Source organism: Giraffa tippelskirchi, chromosome 13 (genome assembly GCF_054371585.1).
Source record: "Giraffa tippelskirchi isolate mGirTip1 chromosome 13, T2T-mGirTip1v1.2.pri, whole genome shotgun sequence".
Taxonomy (NCBI): domain Eukaryota; kingdom Metazoa; phylum Chordata; class Mammalia; order Artiodactyla; family Giraffidae; genus Giraffa; species Giraffa tippelskirchi.
In genome coordinates, this window is record NC_137287.1 from 81,381,004 (window position 1) to 81,406,570 (window position 25,567).

General features: G+C 47.3%; 1 protein-coding gene and 1 long non-coding RNA gene across 5 annotated transcripts in view; one reads left to right on the forward strand and one right to left on the reverse strand.

The window, feature by feature from the left end:
• The window catches only part of RIN2 (Ras and Rab interactor 2), a 194,106-nt gene that overhangs the window by 82,904 nt on the left and 85,635 nt on the right, over positions 1–25,567 (reverse strand). For 2 of the 4 annotated variants that reach the window (XM_081558602.1, XM_081558597.1), the window contains exon 3: positions 13,596–13,689. Coding sequence is in view for 3 of the 4 variants with exons in the window: in XM_081558597.1 (XP_081414723.1) it covers positions 13,596–13,652 (57 nt within the window). In the remaining variant the exon portion in view is untranslated. Of the gene's footprint in view, positions 1–13,595; positions 13,690–14,040; positions 14,119–16,127; positions 16,587–25,567 lie in introns of those variants that run through there. The other 2 variants (XM_081558598.1, XM_081558596.1) reach the window with 2 other exon arrangements.
• LOC145532793 (uncharacterized) lies at positions 3,706–24,105 on the forward strand. Its single transcript, XR_014073555.1, has 8 exons — positions 3,706–3,930; positions 7,636–7,726; positions 12,600–12,681; positions 17,111–17,269; positions 17,686–18,171; positions 20,965–21,143; positions 21,717–22,210; positions 23,135–24,105. It is a non-coding gene; the product is annotated as an uncharacterized LOC145532793 (long non-coding RNA).

The window sequence follows — 25,567 nt, forward strand, 5'->3', positions numbered from 1 at the left end:
TCCTTGCAGGTGATGTGCCTTTAATCAGAGAAGTTTTAACATTCTTACTCAGGGCAAGAGAACTAAGACCTTTAGAAACAGAAGCCACCCCATGTTCACAGCAGCATTACTCATGACAGCTAAAAGGCGGAAGCAGCCCAAATGCTCATTATGGGTGAATGCATAAACAAAATGTAGATTACACATATAATCGAGTATTACTCCGCCTTAAAAAGGAAAGACATTCTGACACATGCTCCATCATGGATGAACCTTGGGGACATTATGCTGAGTGAAATAAGCCCATCACAAAAGGACACTGTATGATTCCACTGATACGAGGTTCCTGGGATGTAGTCAAGTTCATAGAGACCGACAGTAGCATGGTGGCTGCCAGGGGCTGGGGGAGGAAGGTCCGGGAAGTCAGTGTTTAATGGGGATGGAGTTTCAGTTGGGGAAGGTATACGAGTTCCGAAACTGGATGGCAGTGATGGTTACACAATAATGTGAGCACATGTAATGCCACAGAAATGTACACTTAAAATGCTAAATTTTGTGTATGTTTCACCACAATTAAAACTCCAAATCCATAAAAGTCAGAAAGCAGAGTATCAAAGTTTTTTTTTTTTTTTTTTACAGATCTGTGCTATAGGGACCATCTTTGGCGGAAATAAGCTACAATAACCCAGTTCCAGCTTCTAAGCCCTGGGCTCCCCTAAGAAGGTAATGGTCATCTGAAGGGAAGCCCCAGAGGCTCCGAGATGTGAAGAGGTGTGACCTCTGGACAGCATGTCCACGAATTCCACAGCCGTGGACCCAGAGCCAACCCAGCTGGCACTCGGCACGTGGTGCCTCTTGGTGCCAGGATAAAGTGCAGTTCCCACAGCCAGGGGTCCTCACCTCTGCGTCTTAAACACTCCAGATGGAGAACAGGTGGAGGCTCCACACCAAGATAGTCAGGACTGACCAGTCCAACCTAGGAGGCCTGGAACGTCCCAGTGCGGGACAGACTCCTGGAACCAGGGGGTCGAACCAAGATCCTCCAGGAGGGAAGAGCTGGCCTTACCAGTGGGCACGAGCTGGAGAGCTGGGTCCTAGCCCACATGCCTTCCTTTTGTACCCATGAAAAATGCCCCAAAGCTCATTTTGGTTCAGATGAGACACCTGCCTATGGCCAGATGACTTCTGTGGATATACAGAAGTCTCTTGAACTCTTCTTGCAACTTTCTAAGGAAATGTGAAATGGTATCATATGAATACATGATATTATATAACATGCACATATATATCAGTACACAAGGAATCCTTTGTGCCATCCTTACAACTCTGCTGTAAATTTGAAATGATATCAGTCAAACACCTCATTCCCAACTCCTGGGTGGGGTGGGGGGGGGGCGGGAAATTGATACAACATACTTAAGAATGAAAACCAGACTGCCAGCAGTCACTTCCCTCTTTCTCCCAGCTCATATCCAGAGCTTACTTTGCACATTCTTCTCCGCTTTGGAAAGTTCAGGCCACTCTGTTCCTTGTCCTCAAAATCTTTCTCCAAGCACCCTCGGAACCCAAGTCACAGGAAGCGTGGCCGACACACCTCTTCCTGCACAGCCGCTGGGCTCTGAGGCCTGGTTGTGCCTTGTTCCCTGGGCGCCCCGACCACACCCAGCCCCCAGGGCTAACACTTTGCCCCCTGGGGAGCCAAGGCTCAGAGGTCACCAGGAAGACCTGCCAAGCTCCCTGATTAGCCCTGGAACCACACAGCCCTGGTTGGAAGGCCAGTTTGAACTCCTGCCCCCTGAGTGGCCTGTGAGGGAGACCATAAGCTCCCTGAGCCTCAGTCTTCTCATCTGTAAAAGGGGCAATAATCACTTAGTTGGGGGGATGAATGGGAACTAGCCTAGGGAAGGTGCCTGGCCCCTCTGTGGCCATAAGAGCCCTGGCTGGTTCTGGGTGGGGCTGTGGAGCCCAGCACTCAGTTGTGAAAAGTTTCCAGGAGGGAAGAATTTAAATTTCATCACTAAATTTAATTCCATCATCAATTTAACTTCATCATTCAAAGTTAACTTCTGTGTCACAGAGGAAAAATTAAAAATTATTTAAAATTACACACAAATGGTGGTGGTGGGGCACAATTCTTCAGGCTTTGCCTACGTACTGCAACTACTGAGCCCATGCATTGACAACACTTCAATGAACAGGCGTGGCCATGTCTCCACCACAAACACAGGTGCCAGCCAGCTCTGACTTGAAGGTGACAGCTGGCTAACTCTGCCCAGAGTGACTGTCTGGGTCCCTGGGTGGCCCCCCTCCAGTCTACTCTGCATATTTCAGGTAGAGGAGCTGTTTCAGACACTCTAGGGCAGCCCTGAGCAACAAACACACACCGAGACCTCGCAACCTTCCTAAAGTGGCCATGGGCAGCTGGCTGTAACCCAGCATTTTCAAGACTGATTCCAAGAAGGTACAGAGGTGGAAAACACAAAGTCCATGGCTCTAGACGGGCTAAGATGATATGCACAATAAAGATGAGAAGGTGGAGGGCAAGACATAGTGAACCAGAAGTGATGGGAAGACTTGGGGGTGTTTTGAGAGCAAGGCGAGGGGGCGTTTCTGGAGGGGCAGCTGGGTACAGTGACATGGGTAGGTTGACCAGCAAGCCGAGCTGTGCTGGGTTGGAGGTCTGCTCTGCATCTTTTGAAGGCCCCACCCCTAGAGTCTGATTCCAGAGGTGTCTGCACTGGAATCCAAGAACCTGCATTTCTAAGATGTCTCCAGGTAAAGCTGTGACCAGAGCCGAGACCACACATTGAGAACCACTGGTCGAGGCTGCCTTGGTAACAAACTCCGGCCGATGAGAATGCTGTCCGTCCATCAGAAGACCACATTTCATGTGTCAATTACTTCCTAATATGCAGGTAAATGCAAAGACACAGACTCAGGCATCGCACTTTGAGAGGCCTACCTAGTTCATCAGTGTCTTCTGGTCTCTCCACAAGCAAGAATCACCAGGGCCCTTGTTAAGGCAAAGGGTTCTGTTTCCTCCCTTGGAGGTTCTGATTTAGTGGATGTGAGAATCTGCATGTTAACAAGAACCCACAGGAATTCTTACCTGTGACTGTTCAGGGAAGAAAATCCTCCCCATAGGAGACCCTTACTTAACAGCCAAGAGAATGGGACCAAGAAGGCAACACCTTTCCCCAGGGGGATGTCCTAAGATTCAATTCAGTTCCAATACTACCAGAAGTCAGCACGCTTCACCTGCCCGAAGAAGAGGCCAGTCTCTCCAAAAATCCTGTGCCCCAAACAAAGCAGTCAAGTTCACAGCAGGATGCAGGCTGGCCAGGTGTGGAGCCTGGCGCTCAGGGACCCTGCAACCTCTGAACCTTAATGTGTTCCAGGTGCTTGGGGGTAATATCACTGAATTTGTGTAATAGCAGCCTTAGGAGGGAGGGAGCCTTAATCCTCAATTTACAGATGAGGCAACAGGTCCAGAGAGTTGAGGTAATTCACTCAAAGTCACATGGGAAGTAGGTAACAAAACCAGGATAAGACCAGGTTTGTCTGCCTCCAGACACCGACTCTCAACACACCTGTCCTACCTGCACTATTGTGACATCATAAGGATACTATGTGATGGCATAGTATATGGTGTCAGAATATGCGCCATCATAAGGGATATTTGACTCATTTGAAAAGACCCTGAAGCTGGGAAAGACTGAAGGCAGAAGGAGAAGGGGATAGAGGATGAGATGGTTGGATGGCATCATCAACTCAACGGACATGAGTTTGAGTCAACTCCATGAGTTGGTGATGGACAGGGAAGCCTGGAATGCTGCAGTCCATGGGGTCGCAAAGAGTCGGACATGACTGAGTAACTGAACTGAACTGAACTGAACTGAATTGATAAGGGATATTTGGCCTTTGATCCAAACTCTCAGGATCTCCTGAGAGGTAGAGGGAATGGGGGTGTCTTTAGTTACTCACTGCAAACCTCCTTCTATCGGGCCAGAGTTTAAGTCATAGATGCCTGGTAGCTAGAAGCCCCTGGAAGGCTTCAGGATGCAGGCTGGTTGCCAGGGGGACCAGGCATATGATTAGAGGGTTACTATTTTCAGCCCCACTCGCACCCCATCACCAAGAACAGGGGCTGGGGGTTGAGCCAGTCACCAATGGTCAAAGATTTAATCAACATGCCAACACAACGGGGCTTCCCCATGGCTCAGTGGGTAAAGAATCTGCCTACAATATAGGAGACCCTGCCTGCAATATAGGGTTCGATCCTTGGGTCAGAGAGATCCTCTGGGGAAGGAAATGACAAACCACTCTACTGTATTCTTGCCTGAAAAAATCCCATGGACAGACAAGCCTGGTAGGCTACAGTCCGTGGGGCTGCAGAGTCAGATACGACTGAGCGACTAAGCACACACACACACAGCACAATGACCTCCGTAAAAGCTCTATGTGGGGGGGTTTGGAGAGCTGCTGGTGGGAGAGGCTGAGGGAGTGACACACCCAAACTCCCAGGGGCACATGCTCCTGTGCGTAGGTCCCTTCGACAGCTTGCCCTGGCTGTTCAACTGTATCCTTTATAACACACTGCTAACAGTAAATAAAGTGTTTCCCAGAGTTCTGTGACCACTGTAGCAAATTACAGGAAGATAAACACTTGCTTTATGGCACTCTGCTCCCCAGATACTATATTTTTTACAAATTGAAAGTCTGTGGCAAACCCACATCAAGCAAGGCTATGGGTCATTTTTCTAATAGCATTTGCTCACTTCGTGTCTCGGGGTCACATTTTGATAATTCTCACAAAATTTCATACTTTTTCACTATTATGGTATTTGTGATGGTGATCTGTGATAGGTGATCTTTGATGTTACTACAACCAAATGATAATGATTTGCTGAAGGTTCAGATGATAGCAAAATTTAGCAATAAAGTATTTTTAAATGAAAATGTGTACATTTTTCTTAGTCATAATGTTATTGCATACTTAATAGACTGTGTTGCTGTTCAGGTGCTAAGTGGTGTCTGACTCTTTTGCGACCCCATGGACTGTAGCCTACCAGGCTTCTCTGTCTGTGGGATTTTCCAGACAAGAATATTGGAGTAGGTTGCCATTTCCTTCTCCAGGGTATCCTCCCCACCCAGGATCGAACCTGCATCTCTTGCATTGACAGGCAGATTCTTTACCACTGAGCCACCAGGAAAGCCCCTTAATAAGACTATAGGATATCGTAAACATGGCTTTTACACACATTGGGAAACCAAAATATTGGTGTGGTTATCTGCTTTACTGTTGTGTTTTGGAATGGAACCCACAATATCTCCAAGGTCCCCTGATCTGAACTTAAGTACAAGCTGGAAAGAGTGTGGGTGACCAGGCAACCCCCTACTTGTGATGGCATCTGAAGTGGGGGGCAGTCCTGCGGGACTGAGTCCCTAACCTGGGAGGTCTGTGTAGTGTCAGACTCTGGGTAGTGTTAGAATTGAGTTAAACTGTAGGACATCTGCTGGTGTTCACAGAGAACTGAAGTGGTCAGTGTAGGAAAAGCCCACACATTTGGTGTCAGAAGAGTTGTGAGGAGAGAAATGGTTTTCTCTGAGCAGTGAAAGAAGATGTGAAACCACACGGCCTCTTCACTGAGTACCTCCTGAGGCCCTTCCCACTCTGGGTGACCAGTGCCCTGCTTGCTCAGCCCACCGACCGTGGGTCCCTGAGTCCTGTCCTCCCCTCAGAGATCCTAAGTTACCTTTTTCCATCCCTTCTCCTCAACGTTCATAAACTCAAGTTTCTTCTCTGGGCTGATCTCAACTAATAGTTCAGAAAGTCCTCACTTATACTAAGTTGTGAATGACTGATGACATCATTTGGCATTCTGTCAGGACGTGCTAACTCAGGGGAACCTCCAGTTGGTGTTACAGGAAGGTGGGGGAGGTGTTTTTGGACAGGCCATGCTCCTTTTTAGATGGTAAGGCAAAGGAGAAAGAAGACTCCATCCCACACTAGTTCCTCCCTTAGCAGCTTTCTATCTGGGACAGTGGGCTCCTGGTACCCCGTAAGTTAATGGCAAGAAGCTATTCCTAAAATTCTAGTTTATAATCCCTCTGTCACCCAAGGGTTGTTTATTAGAAAGTGTTGAAGTTTCCAGGCGGAAGACTCCTTTGTTTTGAGCACATCCTTTCATTGTCATGTTCTGGCACTGTTTCACTAGGTCACCTAAACACTAGTTATCTAAGGGTTGCATCTGTATTTGACTTTGCTCTGTGCTGTTAATGAAGGGCTCAGGCACTGTGAAGTTACATGTCTGCCTGGAGATTTCTGTTCAGAAAAGAGAAAAGATTACCCCAAAGGTTACAGTTGTATTGCCCTGTAGGACTATCACCGGTTTTAACTTAGCAAACTTATTACAAAATGACTCTTTTTTTATTTTTTGGCCACACTAGGTGGCAGGTGGGATCTTAGTTCCCCAACCAGGGATCAAACTGGTGCCCCCTGCAGTGGAAGCACGGAGTCCAGGGCACTGAACTGCCAGGGAATTCCCAGAACGACTTTTTAAGTCAACTACAAATATATCATTTGTCCAGGTCTTCTATGAACCAGCTTTATACTGGCCTCCTAGATTCATGCATGGTGTGAATAAAGCTTCGAAAGATGTTCATTTTATATTGCATGATTTAACTTTTTGAAAATCATACAACGAAACAAGAGTCCTTCAAACCTACACCTTCCTCCTGGGTATCCCCCTAGTTATGAAAACTCAGAGTTACAAGTAAGCCTGCAGAGATGATGTGGTTGAGGGGGACTGGGAGAATCTTTTTCCTTCCTGATGTTCAAAAGGCAAAGTTCCTTGGAGCAAGTGAGAATGTGCTGAGGCCCAACCAGGCTACATTTAATATCAGAAAGGGATGGCCAAAGTGTGCTGGGAAAGCGATGCTACAAAACCATGAAGTCCACTGCGTTTTGAAAACATGAACAAGAAATGCTGTCCAAAATGTTTGGGGCATTCCTAGAAAGTCACACCTGGGAAGGGAGGGGACGCTGATCTGTGTCCTGGAGGCATTTGGAGCAGATGGTGAAAGATAACGCTTGTGTATCCAAAAAAAGCCATAGGTCCTCCAGAGAGAGGACACTGTCCCCAGGATCTCTCCAGATGGAGTTTGCTGGGGGATCTCAGTGGAGAAGTGGGGAAGGGATCAGAGCAGAAGCCTCAGGAGGTCTACACAGGGTGGGGGTGGGGAAGGGGGGGCACATGAGAAACTCAGGCTGAGTCCCATTTCCACCCCTGCTGTGGACCAACAACCAGCCCCTAGTGCTTCAGCCTCCCTGGACCTCAGTTTTCTCCTCTGTGAAAGGAGGAGGTTTACACTAGACAAAATGCAAGCCTCCACTCTCCAATACTTAGCCACCAGCCGCATGGACTCCACAGACCTTATAATGTTGATAGTCTGTATCAAGACACACTTGGGGTAAAATACACACTGGGTTTCAAAGGCGTGGTACCAATAAAAATGTGAAATATCTGATTAGTAACTTTATCTTGATGACATGCTGACATGACAATATTTTAGATATACTGTTAGATAAAATATTAAAATCAATTTCATTCTTTTTTAATGTGGCTGCTTGAACATTTAAAATGACATCTGCAGTTTGCTATGTATGGGGACAGCACTGCTCTAAGGTCTCTCCAGATGTGAGCCTCTAGAAGCAAAGAAAAGACACACCAAATACTGATGTCAGGTATGCTTTGCGATATTATGAAGAATAATTAGCCATGTGTCAATCACTCTGACCAAATCTCTAATCACTATTTTGTTTCTACTGCAAGGCACTTAGTCCTTTCTTGGTCAGAGTCAGTGGACAGAAGTCCACCATCCAGGGGAAACACACTGGGAAACAAATGCTCACGTCTGTGGCTTTTAAGCACCCACATATCCATGTAGGGATTTGATCCATGAAACTACTAAAATGTGATTTTGGATTCCATCTATTCCTTTTTTTAAAATTTTATTTTTAACTGGAGGATAATTACTTTACACTATTATGATGGTTTCTGCCATACATCAATATAAGCCTGTTATACAAAGGGAATTAAACCTGAAAGGAAAGATAAATATTGTATATTAATACATATGGGCTTCCCTGGTAGCTCAGCTGGTAAAGAATCTGCCTGCAATGCAAGAGACTAAGTTCGATTCCTGAGTTGGGGATCTTCCCGAGAAAGGATAGGCTACCAACTCCAGTATTCTTGGGCTTCCCTGGTGGCTCAGATGGTAAAGAATCCACCTGCAATGTGACCCAGGGAGACCTGGGTTTGATCCCTGGGTTGGGAAGACCCCCTGGAGAAGGGATAGGCTACCCACTCCAGTATTCTTGCCTGGAGAATTCCATGGACAGAGGAGCCTGGAGGGCTACAGTCCATGGGGTTTGTGAAGAGTCGGACACGACTGCGTGACTTACACACACATTAATGCCTATATATGGAATCTAGAAAGATGGTACTGATGAATCTATCTACAGGCTATCTATTACTTTTTTAGCCCCACCATCTCTGACCACTGTTACACAACACTGACTTCTTGTCTCAGGTGGTGCGTTCGGAGATGTGACTTTCCACAAAGGATCATCTTAAAACTCAAATACTGGGAATCCCTGAGACCTGAGATGGGCAGGGGTGCCAGTTCTGGATGACTGAAAACATGCCTGTAATGTTTTCAAAACAGAGTAACTTTTCAAATGCCGAGGAGAGACCAGTAATTAAGGAAAGTCGGTTGGGGTGATGCAAACCATCACTCCCCGTTTATCTACTTTGCAGAGTCAGATTTTAGCAATTAGGTTTCTTCAAAGCCAGTCACACCTCTGTTCTTCATGGGGCCAGAGAGCACTTCCAAGGCTTGTCTGAACTCCAAACCCAGGCTTTCTGTTTTTGAAAGACAAGCGTCATGCACCTGCTATCCCAACTGTGCAAGATGACCAAAACGGGATTTCTCAAACGGAGCCTCTGCTGCTCAACTGGGCCCTCGAACATCCCGATGATTTGTGAGTCCAGGCTCTGGGCATCTCCCTACAGGACGAACGAGAGCTTGGAGGCACAGGACAGCAGGGGCCCTGTGGTCAAACACAGTTTCTTCCTGATCAGTTAAGACCAGCCATTCCCCTGTCCCAGAAGTAAGGGAAGGAGAGGGATCAGCCACGCAGCAACAGGGAACCCTACCAACATGTGAGTGGCCAAGGGCAGGCAGGCCTGGAAGCAAGTAGAACTGCCCGGGGGCAGTCACACTGGTCCTCTTCCAGCAACTTTGCTGCTCTAAGATGATCCCCCTTGGGGTCAGAGACATGGCAACACAAGACAGAACAAGTCCCTAGTGGCAGAGCTCAAGCTATGAATGGAGGGGGATGTCCTGGCACTGGGCTGTGGCCCATGGCTAGGTCTACGTGACATTTCTACTATTGGGCGGACACTAGCTCAGCCCCTTGTTGTCAATGGAGAAAGGGGGTGGACGCCAGCCTGGAAGGGCAGCTGGGAAGAAAGCAGAAGGTGGGGAGGAGGACGGACACAGCAGGTTTGGGCTACGGGAGCAGACCCGGGAGGGCACAGGTGCAGGATGGGTGAAGGATGAGCTGGGAGGAGGTCTGAAAGTCCTCGAATGTCAAGGTGAAGAGGGCAGACCTGGTCCTGGATGTAGCATAGAGCTGGGGTCCTCAAGCAGGCAACACGGATGGATGCAATGATTGGGAAGAACCAACCAACCAACCATCTTCATTCAGAGGTGGTGCAGACGGATTCTGAGCATCACCTGTGGTGCCCACAAGGAAAGAACCAGACCCTGGGTAGGGTGGAGGATGCAGGGAAGGGGAGGAGGGGTGGAGCTTGAAGACCTGAGGGGGATCTGCCAGCACTGGCTGCCTGGATGGGGAAGGGGAGGGGTGGCTTGGGGAAGCTAGGGATCCAGCAAAAGGAAGGATCCAAGATGACGAGGAGCTGCTCAGCCCTGGGCCAGGACCGCCTACAACTCTCCCAGCCCAGATGATGTCTTCCTTATACAGTCTCTTCCACACCACACGGCCTTGCAAGGCGACAGCTATCGGTGTCCACGTCGATGTAGGTGCAAATAACTTTGCTGCCTCCCTCACGTAAGACCTTTCAGGGCAGGAAGATACTGTTCTCACAGGTGGTTGAGGAACATTAGCAATGATGCTGGGAAGGGCTGTGGACCATGTGTTTGTTCAGCACAGGATTTCTGTGGCCAGGATTCCAGGATGAGATTCCACGAGCACCATAACCCCAGGGTGTTCTCAATTACCCCAGAATGTTCAGACCATCTGCCTTACCCAGGACCTCATGTCTTGCAACTTAGCTGAGTCACTTCCAGGAGCCGGGACAGAGGCGAAGCCACAAATCGAGGCTCACTGCTAGTGGTTAGCAACTCTAGCTTAAAAGCACAAACTGGGTAGGGAAGATGAGGCTGAAAAAGAGGTCTGGTGATTGCCTTTCAAGGATCCATGCTTTGCACAAAATCAGGCGAGCTCTAATAACCAAGAAAGGGATAATGACTGTGTGGAATTCAGCTATGAGCCAAGAATGTAACCACGAACTCTCACAGTTATGAAGTGGTCCTACCCGGACATAGGGCATCACGAGTACGTGTGGAGGGTAGAAGGACAGTGGCACAAGAACGTCACTCTGATCCCTAGATTCAACCTCAGCTCTAGGTCAGATGCCACTTTCTAGGAAAGACTGTTCTGGGACCCATGTCGAGTTATCTGTCCTCAGAGTCCCTTTTACTTCTCTCACAAAGCACTGTTTTCTCACTGGGTTTACTATTATATTGGATTAATATCCTGCTTTGGTACCAGACTGAAAGCTCCATGAAGTCTGGGATGGCTTCTGGTTTTTCTCTCCCTGGTGCCTAGGACAGAGCCTGGCTGATCACAGGTGCTTGGTCAATGTGAGTTAAAGTGAAGCTTGAGAAATAAAGGAAGAGCTAGTGGGTTCTGGGCTGTGCTGAGGGACAGCCCATCTCAGCAGCTGAACACTACCTGGCATTTTCACAACAAACCTCCAAGGGGTCAATATTAAAGGTCCAAAGGGCAGCTGACTCCATCCTTGCAGGTAACCACATGGAAAAATTATGGAATAATTAATCATAGCTAATAATATTATTTATCTAATAAAGAATCTGCCTGCAATGCAGGAGACCTGGGTTCAATCCCTGGGTCAGGAAGATCCCCTGGAGAAGGGAATGGCAATCTACTCCAGTATTCTTGCCTGGAGAATCCCATGGACAGAGGGGCCTGGCAGGCTACAGTCCACGGGGTCACAAAGAGTTGGACACGACTGACTGACAAACACTTTCACTTTCAATATTATAATAACAAATGACATTATTATTCCATGATAACTAATTATGAAATAGCTATAGTAAAGAATAACAATGTCTATAAAAAAGAGGAGAGAAAGAAATATAAGGTAACTATCAACTTGGAGCATCTAACAAACAAACAAAACAATTTTTAAGCTCTGTGGTGGGGAAGGGGAGATAATACCAAGTTATATAGTTCAGGCCACTTGTCACATTTTCCTCAAGGGCATTTGACTCAGGAGTGAAGAAGTAGACCTGCCCTCAGCCTCTCACTTCTTGTCTGATGGATTCTTTCATAGGACATAACAAATTAACTACTTTACCTGTTATTCAACTGAAAATACATTAAAACAAAAAAGATTTTTCCCAGGACTGCAGGAAAAACTGATTATGTTGAACTTAACAGTAGGTAGTATTGGGTCCAATAAATTCCTTAGGAATTTCCAAAGGCAATTTGGACTCCGTTTTCTCCTTTTGCCTGGACTTTAACTACTACATGAGATTTAGCCCCTCTCTGCTTCCTGAGGCTATGGTGGTGATTATGGACAAGCTGACATTTAGGCTGACATAGGCAGTGCCTCAGGGGAGGGGGGCTTGCGTTCCCCTCTTCCAGCAAGATGAAACGAATATCTCAATAAGACAGAATCCAAGAACTGGAGATGAGTCAGAAGCCTGGTGGGTTAGCGCCTGGTCCACTGGTCCACAAGAGGGGGGCCCCTCTTGTGCCTCTGCTGGTGGATTTTACACAGGTTTGATTCAAATCGAGTAAATGGTTTGTGCACTAAGACAGCTACATCGACAAAGCTCAACTCTCAGGATTGAGAATCGAGACCATCTGTGTCAACATGACTTGACTAGTTATTCCAGGAAGTTATTGTAAACCAATAAATAAATCTGCTGTTCACGGCAGGAAATTCCTACAAAACAATCTGTCCTGGCACACTAGTTTGCTCACCTGGGAAAACAGCTTTGCTGATCAATGGTTTACTCTCGAAGACTCCCTTTAAGACTCTTGACATGCTGCATCCACCCATCCTTAACTGTATTATGTACTAAGTGACCACAAACTTTGCTGAAACCCAGTCAATTCTCTGCCTGAAAAAGCACAGCTTAAAGAGCCTCGGCATGGACCTCTAAACCCTGTAAAGACACCTCCTAACCCTCTTTGCCTAGACACTGACAGGCCCAGGCCCTGGCCATGTCTTCTTTTGACAGTCGCTTGAATGAACTTGGCTTTGCTTTACCTTCAGGCTTTTCTGATGAAAATTTTGGAGCCCAGAACTGACATAGGAAATCAGGTTTGGTTCTCTTGGAAACAAGAAGCATCTAAATGTGAGTTACTCTATATCTACAACCCACCAGGGTGGGGTAATCAGTAAATATAGTCAGTTTCCCTCCAAAATAAGAAGGCCTCTATTTATTCCCCCTTTGAGGAAAAGACCTGGTATTTGAACACCTGTCTGTGACACATTGCAAATGCATGTGTTACCTCCATGTCCCTTTGATTTTACATTTTCTGCATTTCCCAAATTTTCTACAATGAGTTTACATTATTTGGAGGGTGAGTGAGAGGAAGCAAAGCAAACATTATAAAAAGAAAATTAATTCCCTCGTGTACATTAGAAACAATCTTCAGGTCTTAATTTAAAACACACAATCAAGAGTATATAAAATACCCACTGAGAAGCTCATCTCATTAACCTAGCAAGGTCCCCCATTCACATCAACAGGCATGTAGAAAAGTGGTCCAGCTTTCATCGTGCTGCCTGGGTTCTCTCTTAAGAGGCCTCTGGGGGTGTTTGATAAAATACACCAGCAAAAGCATTCAGTCAGTCTAGGGTAAGGCCCAGGGATCTGTGTGTCTTCTTTTCTTTTAGTGAGCACTTAAATGATTTGCAGAATCAAGCCAAGGGTAAAGCACACTCAGATGCCGAGCCCAGCTTCCATCAAAAACCATCCAAGTGAAAAAGGAGCAGGTGAGCAGTTGACAATGGAAGGTTGCCTCACCTGTCTCATACAGCTGGCATCTCCCCGTGCCTAGGTGCTGAGCCTGTCTGGAAGCATGGACTCATGAAAGCCCCCGTCTCCCACCAAAGCCAGGAGGAGCTCCCAGCTGGGCTCAGGCGAGCTCCCCAGCCAGAGCTGGCTCAGGGAGCAGGCTTCCCCCGCCCCTCTCCGCAGTCCTGCAGCTCCCTGTGCAGCCCGGCACCGGCCCGTCAGCAACCCCGATCGAGGCTCCCTTTTACCTTAAAGAAACTTCCTCGCTTGTCCAGACCGCGGGTGCCCATGGTCTGAGCTGACATGGCCCCCCGACGAGGCTCTCCTGCACGCCGGGGACTCCTGAAGGTAGAGACATGTGTGATGGTTAGTCCAGCCTGTAGGAAATTCCTTTCTAAGCCACAGAACACTCACAACAACCCTCCTGCCAAGATCTTTTTCCATCAACAACAAGAGTGCCGTTTTATTTCCCACCAAAGCCCTTCCATCTCCTTTCAGGCTGATTTCCTGCTGCCCATGGCTCAGACTCGGCCCCACCTTCGTCGCCCCCCTCCCGCTCCTCCAGCTGACGGCTGAGGCTCCCAGGGACTGCGGATAGCATAATGATTGCTCTGTGTGTTTGCTTGACCTCATGCTCAAGTCCTAGAGGGACAATGCTAGATGTCACTATAATCTGCTCCAAAGCTCACGGACTTAATGCGGCTGATCACAGAGGCCAGCGGAAGAGTGAGGCCCTGCATGTCCCAGAAAATCCTGCAGGAATGGGATGAGGTCATTAACAGCTCTGCCAGCCCTCTCCCCCCAGGCAAGGTCAACACAAGGGCACCGGGAAGAAATCCCTCTCTTTTCTCCTAAGAAATCAAAGCTTCGGATGAAATCCTGTGTGCCTGTTGACAGAGATCAGTTTGTGTTAAGAAACAGCATGTAAACAGCTCCAGGATAATCTGAGAGGAGGCGGGGTGAACTTTGGAACACAGAGGGGAGTTTAAGGGCATGATTGGGTTCTGAATCATTAACTGCAGCTATTTGAGCTTGGAATTGCCCTCACTGGAGCATCAAAACCCAATAATCTTGTCTCTCGGCTGCAACGCCTTCCATGTCCACTTATAAATAAAACACACATGCACACAGGCAGCTGGCCCCGCCCCGGCCAGTGCGCACTCGGGAAGCATCTCCAATCTGGCCTCCTGCACCAGGAACGATGATCAAACTGCCCTCTGGCTCTCAGAGGTAGTTGACCCTAACCTCAACCAGCCCGGTAGAAGGACCATAAAGGAAACATTAAATGAAAACATGTCTGGGGGATCTCAGAGGGGTTCAGCAGCAGGGGTGGAATGGGAAGGCCCCAAAGACACAGGAGCTGCTGCCAGTTTGCTGAGGCTCTTTCATCATGAACTTAGGGGGACAGAGGCAGCAACAGCCCACAAACATGTCAACAAGCGGAAAAGTTGCAGAGAACTGCTCGCTTAGGAAGCGATGACCTTTGAAGACAGGCACGTTTCCACCCCAAGACCTGCCACTCCTTCACATCGGCAGGGGGCTGCGATGACCTGTGGTTTCCATCTCAGAAAATGAGAACACAGCGTGGACCCACCCCTTCTTCTGGAGCTGTCACCTATTTTAGTTATGTCTCTGTGGCTCCGTCCCTTTAAAGGTTCAGGGCTGTCTTCCCTCCGATTCTTTCCTCTCGGAATCCCTCTGGGATGAAGGTCAACCTTCCAAAAGCCTCCTGAGAAGACTGGTGAGTTTTCCATGGTGATTCTGTTAACTCTGAGATTCATGTTCACGGGCTCAGCTGCTGCACGGAGCCCCAGTTCCAGGCCCTTTGAAGTTCATCGCTTAATTAGCAAAGTCCAGGGACTGGACTGCCCCCAAAAGGAAAATACAGTGCTGTCTTCAGAGCACGGAGCAGAACCGCAACCACAGTGGAACCTTGAGGGGCAAACGATTAACTGTTTCAACCCAGAAGCACACAAATAAAAAAGCACACTTGAATCCAAGCCTAATGCCTGTAATTCTTTTCCTTCCAGATGCTTTCTCGGCAAGGAATTTGACATTGCACAGCAGTGAAGGAATGGCATGTTGAGAGCCAAGACTTCATTCCTCAACCAGACCTAAGTCCCTTTGTTCTGTTCAGAAGTTTTCCGTATACAAACCCTTTCTGATGAGCCAGGACAGGCAGGGAATATTGCCTATAACCACTGAGCAGTCTGGATTCCTCAAGTTTTACTAGCTTAATTATTAGCTGCCTGAAAACTGAACGTGAACACGTCCACCTCAAGCGGTCCTCAAGGAAACGACCAGCCTGGATCCTGTGTGGAATTGGCAGATCCATCACATTTCTTCCGGAGGATGCAGGTTGCATCTCTGCTTCTTCAAAAGGCTATCAGAGCAGATGACAAAGACAGGCTGCCAAGGGCCACAGCAGGTCCTTTGCAGAGAATGAAATCCAAGCAGATAGTATATCCACATTATTCAAATTCTTACAAATAAAGCTCTCAAGGGTCCCAAAGAAGTTTGGGTGTCAGGTCTTTCCTATTAGAGTAGTAGTTTCCTTCCCAAACCATAGCCTCTGACACCCCAACTCAACATGGACAGAAACCTAATACAATTGATAAGGAGACTTTCTTTCCACTTGTGGTTCTCACCTGATCCCTCACCCACCCTGGGGTTACACCAATAATCTCATTCTAAAACCACCCCAGTACACAAAACAGACTGAACCAACAAACAGAAAAGGTACGGTAGTTACAGAGGCTGTCAAATTCCTCCAGACTTACACAGTGGAAGCTTACTCCTTTCCTGGTTTCCCTGAACGGTGGAGCAGAGTCTCCAAAACGGAGCCCAGCGTGTCCAGTGGATCTTTCCAGATGCTAGCTGAACGCTAGCAAAAAAAAAAAAAAAAGAGAGAGAGAAAAAAAACCCGAATGGGACCGAAGGACACTGCGAACCCTTTGGAAGGACACGGCCAAGCCCTTTCAATAACAGCACTGAAAGAATGTAAACGGAGCCGGCGCTGTGGGCCAACTACAGGACAAAGGCAGGAAGCGAGTATTCCCAACTCTTCCCCTACGCCGGGCTTGGCCACTTTGGAGGAAGCCTGGCGGTGGCTTCCATGTGGTCCCAAGAGCGAGTGCCGAGGTGAAGTCTGTCCTGGGATTTCAGTGTCCAGGACTCACTGCATCGTCCGATCGGGCTCCAGGCAGCGTGGACCGTGCTGAGCAGGACCGCTTCTGGCTGGCCTTCCAGCCCCTTCCCCTGGGAGCTGCTGAAGACTGCGCTGGGGTACTGCCACCTGACCTTGGGCTGCGCGGCTGGCTGACAGGGCTGAAACACCCGGTGCTCGGGTTCCAGTTCACCGAGCCACGGAGCCCAGTCACTGGCAAGTTTCCAGCTGTTGCTTAAAATTCCAGCTTGCCAGATCTTGGCAAGAGAGGCTGCATCCAAGATGGACCCCAGCCACCACACCGCCCTGATTTATTTAGCCAGCCTCTACCGTTCTATTCCGTTCGCCTCAGGTACAAGTTTGAACCCCCAAAGCGGCAGCAGTAACACTGACTCTGGCGACCTCCACTCACAAGTCTGGTTTAAAAGACTCAGCTTGGAGTCATGGGTTTCTCATCGCAGGGTGCTGTGCAAGTCGGCCCTGAAAGCTTTCTAATCATTCCTGTCTTCCTTCTTCCTTCTAGCAGCTGAATGAAGCAAGGCAAAGTGGACTTCGGCTCTTGGTAAACAAGCTCTCATTACTGTAATCATTTTACAGCCAAACAAACTGAAGTAGAAGAAAGTGACTCACCCCCGGGGACCTGTCAGGTCGAGGCCAGTCCTGGGACAGGCATGTCACCCTTCCGCCTGGTTCCTTGAGTGGCTCCGACGACAGCAGGTCCTCCCTCTTTTGAATGTTTTTCGTCTTTACTAAGAGGTAAGAGCCAGTGGGGCGGGTCTGCGTCTGGGTCCAGGGAAGGTCTCTGAATATTTCCATAATTATCTTTGTATGACCAAGGATTTTACAAGTTGGAGAGCAAAATCTCTATTCCAGCCCCTGGCTGGACAATTCAAGTTATTTAAATATAAAATTTGTTCTTTGAGCATCTTGTCTCCCTGCCCAGCACTGATTTTTTCTCTCAGTCGTTAAACTCTTTAAAGCGTTTTGAAGATCATAAACATCTTTTGTTGAAAAGAGAAACTAATTTACGGGAAGTAAGAAACCAGAAGAGAAGAACTGTATTCCCAGGCTCTTGGTAACTATTTTTAAAGAGAATTAGAAACAATGCTCTGTGTCTTGACTTTCACGAGAGTAACCGAGGAGAATAAAAATAATCTTTCTTCTATTTTTAGGAAGGTGTTCGTGGTGAGACTGTGTATTTCAGCCACTCACAGGGTTGTCCTGTAACTAATTCCAGGGGAAGGCCTTCCCCTTGGGAAACAGGGGGTCTCACAGAGACGCTGCAGAAGCTTTGCCGATGCCTACAAAGCAGGCGTGGACACCTTCACCAAGGGCAGGGAATGTGCCCTGGACACAGGCAGGCAGCTTGGCTATTATAAGCTCCTCCTCCCCACCGATGGGAAACTGCCCCCTCAACCCCCCACCCGTTGCCCTCATCTGACCCCTCGGGCCATCCAAGAGTTACCGCCTGCCTCCTTCTCCCTGTCCCCTCTGAGTGACACTCTTCGGGCCTCGGGGCTGCTGGCTGGAATAGGGCTAAGAAGGGAGAGGGGTAGCCCCCAAGGTCATTCTCAGAAGCATCTGTCTTTTAAGCTCCTCACTGGAAAAGCGCCAGGTAGTTGGTGGTCACAGCCGGCAGACGTGTGCAATAACCACATGTAAGTGAAGAAGCCCCATAAGCCACATCGGCCCTGAGCCCAGAGGACACCATGGAGGGAAGTCACACCCTCCAGGCCTCCAGGCCTCCCTTGGGTTTACTGTGTACGTGTGAGCACCTGAGTTTAGAGCTCTCCTTCCCGAAGTGTTCTGGCCACAATGGGGTGTGTGTGTGTGTGTGTGTGTGTGTGTGTGCGCGTGTGCGTGTGCGTGTGTGTGTGCGTGTGCGTGCGCGCCCAGCCGTGTCTGACTCTTTGTGACCCCGTGGACTGTGGCCCACCAGGCTCCTCTGTCCGTGGGATTTCCCAGGCGAGAATACTGGAGTGGGTTGCCATTTCCTTCTCCAGGGGATAGTCCCAACCCAGGGATGGAAACCATGTCTCTTGCAGCATCTTCTGCACTAGCAGGCAGATTCTTTACCACTTTGCCACCTGGGAAGCCCCAAAAGGGTCTATGCTGGTGGTTCATTTTAACTGAAGGTTTATAACCTGGCGGCACCTGGATGGAGTCCACACTGAAGATACAACAGATGAAGTAACACACTTTTTAAAAAAATTGAGAGAGAGAGGGTCTCTCTCCAGAGACCCTCAGTCAAGAATTCATGTCCAAGTGGTTTATTAGAGGTGCCTTCATGATGCACTCGTCAAGGAGAGGGTGTGACAGAGGGGAGGAAGGGCAGCCAGTACAAAGTGCAGCATCAAGCAAGCAGCCAGGGGCGAGTGGACTGCAGCCCTCCAGGGTTGGGAGCTCTGAAAGCCAGTGTAGACTGGCCTTGGGTCCCAACCGAGGGGCCAGGGAGCTGGGATATTTGTTCAACTCCCCCCAGGTTATGGTGGGAAGCTGCCCCCAAGGGGCCTTGGGTCACCAGCCGCTCCCATATACCCCTGGTGTGGGTAGAGTGGACTCTTGGAGCCAAAGAGAGCCCTGGGGCAAAGCTGGCAGTTGGAAATCAGGCCAGTGTGCATGGAAACACCCAGTACCCAAAGGAGACAGGAAGAACTGAACAGTGTCCTCTACACCTGGTAACTCAAACCAGGACATTTTGCCTAAAGTGTGGGTGTCTTGCTTCTCTGTCACACTGAGCTGTCATCCTCCTACACGGCTGGTGGGAATGTAAATTGGTGCAGCCACTGTGGACAACAGTGTGGAGGTTCCTTAAAAACTAAAAATACAGTTACCATATGACCCAGCAATCCCACTCCTGGGCATGTATCTGGAAAAGACAAAAACTCTCTAATTTTAAAAAATACATGCATCCCAATGTTCATTGCAGTACTGTTTACAAAAGCCAAGACTTGGAAGAAACCTAAATGTTCATCAACAGAGGAATCAATAAGATGTACTATAGATACTAATACAATGGAATACTACTCAGCCACAAAAAAGAATGAAATAATGCCGCTTGCGGTAACATGGATGTTGATCATCTTACATCATCAGATCATCACACTAAGTGAAGTAAGCCAGAGAAAGACAAAAATCATATGATATCCTTTATACATGGAATCTAAAATATGACACAGTGAACTTATTTATAAAACAAACAGAATCACAGACATAGAAAACAAACTTATGGTTATCAAAGAGAAAGCGGAGGAGGAATAAATTCACAAATTGTCTGTGGATTAACAGTTATACCCTACTATATGTAAAACCAATAATAACCAATAAGGAGGACCTACTGTATAGCACAGGGAACTATATTTAGTATATGGTAATGACCTATAATGGAAAAGAATCTGAAGAAGAATATAGCTGAATAACTTTGCCGTACACCTGAAACTAACACAACATTGTAAATCAACTATACTTGAATTAAAAAAAAAACAACAAAGACCTTGGAATAAAATACATACTGATAAAGAAAAAGCCCCATCAAGCCAGAACAGAACTTGTGGATGTCACCTTTGGTGGGGGTTTCCTAGATGAATACAAGGAACAGAGGCCTTTGGACCATCTGAAGGAAAATGCTTCAACTGAGGGGTGAGGAAGACAATCAGAAGGTAGATGTCCACCTCTTCTATCCCCATTCCAAAGGTGCATGGGGCTCTGCTGCCTGTGCCTTTCCACACTTTCTGCTTCATCATTAGAATATTTATCCTCTCCTTTAATCAGTGATATGCTGGAAAATATTCAACAACTGACTTTCTAGGGATTAAAACCTCCAAGTTTTAGCATTTGCCTTCTTTGAAGGGGAAATACTCTATCAGTTCAGTTCAGTTCAGTCTGACTCTTTGCGACCCTGTGGAACACAGCATGGCAGGCCTCCCTGTCCGTCACCAACTCCTGGAGTTTGCTCAAACTCATGTCCATAGAGTCGGTGATGCCATCTAACCATCTCATCCTCTGTCATCCCCTTCTCCTCCCGCCTTCAATCTTTCCCAGCATCAGGGTCTTTTCTAAGGAGTCAGTTCTTCCCATCAGGTGGCCAAAGTACTGGAGTTTCAGCTTCAGCATCAGTCCTTCCAAAGAATATTTAGGACTGATTTCCTTTATGATGGATTGGTTGGATCTCCTTGTGGTCCAAGGGACTCTCAAGAGTCTTCTTCAACACCATAGTTCAGCGCTCAGTTTTCTTTATGGCCCAACTCTCACATCCATACATGACTACTGGAAAAACCATACCTTTGACTACATAGACCTTTGTCAGCAAAGTAATGACTCTGCTTTTTAATATGTTGTCTAGGTTGGTCATTACTTTGCTAGCGTGTGAGATGAGCGCAATTGTGCGGTAGTTTCAGCATTCTTTAGCATTGCCTTTCTTTGGGATTGAAATGAAAACTGATCTTTTCCAGTCCTGTGGCCACTGCTGAGTTTTCCAGATTTGCTGGCATATTGAGTGCAGCACTTCCACAGCATCATCTTTTAGGATTTGAAATAGCTCAACTGGAATTCCATCATCTCCACTAGCTTTGTTCGTAGTGATGCTTCCTAGGGCCCACTTGACTTCACATTCCAGGATGTCTGGCTCTAGGTGAGTGACCACACCATCGTGATTATCTGGGTCATGAAGATCTTTTTTGTACAGTTCCTCTGTGTATTCTTGACACCTCTTCTTAATATCTTCTGCTTCTGTTCGGTCCATACCATTTCTGTCCTTTATTGTGCCCATCTTTGCATGAAATGTTCCCTTGGCATCTCCAATTTTCTTGAAGAGATGTCTAGTCTTTCCCATTCTATTGTTTTCCTCTATTTCTTTGCATTGATCACTGAGGAAGGCTTTCTTATCTCTCCTTGCTATTCTTTGGAACTCTGCATTAAATTGGGTATATCTTTCCTTTTCTCCTTTGCCTTTTGCTTCTCTTCTTTTCACAGCTATTTGTAAGGCCTCCTCAGACAGCCATTTTGCCTTTTTGCATTTCTTTTTCTTGGGGATGGTCTTGATCCCTGCCTCCTGCACAATGTCACGAACCTCCGTTCATGTTCTTCAGGTACTCTGTCTATCCGATCTAATCCCTTGAATCTATTTCTCACTTCCATTGTATAATCGTAAGGGATTTGATTCTCCAAGCCAGGCTTCAACAGTACATGAACTGTGAACTTCCAGATGTTCAAGTTGGATTTAGAAAAGGCAGAGGAACCAGAAATCAAATCGCCAACATCTGTTGGATCATCAAAAAAGCAAGAGAGTTCCAAAAAAACATCTAATTCTGCTTTATCGCCAAGGCTTTATATGCCAAAGCCTTTGACTGTGTGGATCACAAAAAAACGTGGAAATTTCTTCAGGAGATGGGAATACCAGACCACCTGACCTGCCTCCTGAGAAATATATATACAGGTCAGGAAGCAACAGTTAGAATTGGACATGGAACAACAGACTGGTTCCAAATCGGGAAAGGAGTATGTCAAGGCTGTATATTGTCACCCTGCTTATTTAACTTATGTGCAGAGTACATCATGAGAAATGCTGGGCTGGATGAAGCACAAGCTGGAATCAAGATTGCTGGGAGAAATATCAATAACCTCAGATATGCAGATGACGCCACCCTTATGGCAGAATAGGAAGAAAAACTGAAGAGCCTCTTGATGAAAGTGAAAGAGGCGAGTGAAAGGTTGGCTTAAAGCTCAACATTCAGAAAACGAAGATCATGGCATCTGGTCCCATCACTTCATGGTCAATAGATGGGGAAACAATGGAAACAGTGACAGACTTTTTTTTTTTTTTGGCTCTAAAATCACTGCAGATGGTGACTGCAGCCATGAAATTAAGACACTTGCTCCTTGGGAGAAATGTTATGACCAATCTAGACAGCATATTAAAAAGCAGAGACATTACTTTGCCAACAAAGGTCCATCTACTTAAGGCTATAGTTTTTCCAGTAGTCATATATGGATGTGAGATTTGGACTATAAAGAAAGCTGAGCACCAAAGTATTGATGCTTTTGAACTGTGGTGTTGGAGAAGACTCTTGAGAGTCCCTTGGACTGCAAGGAGATATAACCAATCCATCATAAAGGAAATCAGGCCTGAATATTCATTGGAAGGACTGATGCTAAAGCTGAAACTCCAATACTTTGGCCACCTGATGTGAAGAACTGACTCACTGGAAAAGACCCTGATGCTGGGAAAGATTGAAGGCAGGAGGAGAAGGGGCCAACAGAGGATGAGATGGTTGGATGGCATCGCTGACTCAATGGACATGAATTTGAGTAAACTCTTGGAGTTGGTGATGGACACGGAAGCCTGGTGTGCTGCAGTCCATGGGGTTGCAAAGAGTCGGACACGACTGAGCAGCTGAACTGAACTGAACCGAGGTTGGTCAATGCTTTTCTTCCAAGGAGCAAGCATCTTTTAATTGCATGGCTGCAGTCACCATCTGCAGTGATTTTGGAGCCCAAGAAAACAAAGCCTGTCATTGTTTCCCCGTCTATTTTCCATGAAGTGATGGGACCGGATGCCATGATCTTAGTTTTTTGAATGTTGAGTTTTATGTCAACTTTCTCACTCCCCTATTTCACTTATAGTGGCCAATTTCAAACTACCAACGTGATATCGGTGAGCTTGCAGAATTCATGAAAATTTAAGTCAACTCTAGTGAGCAGAGCAAACTGACTCCAGCTCCCACTGCACCCACTTCACCCATTCTCCACCACCCAGCCACCATCTGAAGAGGTTGCTTTCACTTGATTCTTCAAACGCGGAAGTCATACAGGACAGCAAAAGTAAGAAATAAGGTTCCCAGACAGAAACCAGTGCTTTATCCATGAAACCACATTATTTGTTCCTACTAAGGCACAGACTATTTCTGGTTCTCATCTTTATCAAGTTAAGCACTAGCATCAGGAACACTGACAGAAGCCATATGCTCACTCAGTCTGTTATTTTCAACTCAGAAGGTTCCACATCCTTAGAGATTGGAGAGAAGAAGAAAAAGAGCTTCCTTTACCCACCTGGACACTGGGGATCCACATGCCTCATTCACAGAGGTCTCTCCAGGACCTTTCATGGCGCCTGGCACTTAGGTCCTCGATAAATGCATGTGAGATTTTACAGAGACATCATGGAGTCTGGAAGGAAGGGTTTTTAGGGAATGGCTTCATCCAAGAATAAGAATTCAGGAAGAACACAGCCTCAGGAACAACATAGAAAGTTCGAATGCCAGGAACATGCGCTGTTGACCCATGCATGCTGGACAAAACGCTCTTTACACCGCCCTGAAACACAAGGTGTGGGTTTATGGAGTCCATGTGTTCTCTGTGGCTGGATCTCTCCTGCAAAGTGCATGATCTGAAAGCCTCTCCTTTCTCCATAACATACAGACCTGCTGTTGTCTCCACATCCTCAGCCACTCATACTTCTCAGATCTTTCATTTCTGCATAAATCACAATCCTCGAGAGGCCTCCAGGTATGTGTCCAAGCCAGCACAGCTTCACAAAGCAGAAGAAATCCACAGAAAGCTGCCCAACACCCAATAAAATAAAACTGACTGAGCAAGTAGGCTTCTCGGTGTGTCTGTGCATGTACCTGGATCATGTGTTATGGGGATTAGACCCTTAAAACTCCCATCCTTGCTCTCAGGAAGTGGGCTGGAGAATAGCTAAGCCTTCTCTGGAAATATCCTCCTGATTTTGCACATCCCATGTGGGGTGCTGAGTGGCAGCACACCATCCAATACCAAAGTAATGAAACACTTCTACACAGAGTAAGTGCCCTATGAACAATGTATTTAATTCTATCTCACAGTCAGAATCGGTGTTATCAAGGGAGACACATATACAAACAAACAGTTGCTCTCCAAAATAATTTAATATTTTATATTGTCTACCAAAGAGTCATGGAAACCCACAGAGCTCAGTAAGGTTCTCAGTGGTGTCTGCTGCCATCATCAGAAAGATGGTTTTTGTTTGAAATTGTGCCTCTGAAGTTCAGGCATGTTTAAATGTCTCTCTCTCTGCTGGCCAGGCACATCTGCAGTTTTGCTGGGAGAGATAAGCACATACAATTCCACAAATCCAACTTCATATTCCGTATGACTGGGTTTGGCACAGGCTACAACTACCACAGAGTTTCTGCAGGCTCTCTTTGAAGCTTAGGGGTTTCCTTTCTAGGGTCTACCCCTTCCTTTCCTCTTGGGCAGTGTCTGACCAATGTGAGGGCAGGGAGGCCAAGCAGGCAGGCGCAGTGAGCGTGGAGAACAGGGGAATGGGGGAGGCATAGCTGGATCATCCTTTTTCATCCGGAGTGTTTGCGCATGAGGACACACGTCAGAGGGAGAGGGCTTTGGGTCATAATGACAGCCTTGGGCTCGGACCTCTGGAAAAAGAAGAGCAAAGGCACCGCGGTCAATGGACCCACGGATGGAGGGTCTGAGTGGACAGTGCAGACAGCGTGCCATTGCCCTTGTCTGGGCTCTCATTCCTCCAAGGGGGTGCTGGGTGGACACCAGTCATTTCAGAACTGGGGACGAGAGGACGAATGGAGACTCATACTTTGTGTCTGAATTTTTTTAAGTTATACATCGAAACGACAAGACAAATTGTAAAACGTGTTCTATCCTCCCACCACGGCAGACGGACCGTGTAAGGGCTTGGAAAGCCTGGCTGTGATTTAAAATTTTTCAGACTCTTCAGGGTTCTGTGTTGACTGTGGGGACACGGGGCCATCCTGAACCTACTTCCCCAGCTTGTCACCCTACTTTTCCTTGGGGTGGCTCAGTGGACACACTAGCCTTCCTATCTGAGCCCTGTCCATCTCTCATTCCCTCCCAAACCCTGAAGCCTATGGAGATGTACTAATGTAGTTGGTGCAACTAAAGTACTAACTACATATCCAGAAGCGGAGCCAGCCCTTGGGCAGAGGGACGTGGGGGAACCTGTGCACGAGGGTATGGGGCGTGTGGACAGGGATTCTGAGGCGGAGAATCTGGAGCAAGAAGTGGTGGGGGATGGAGTCTCTG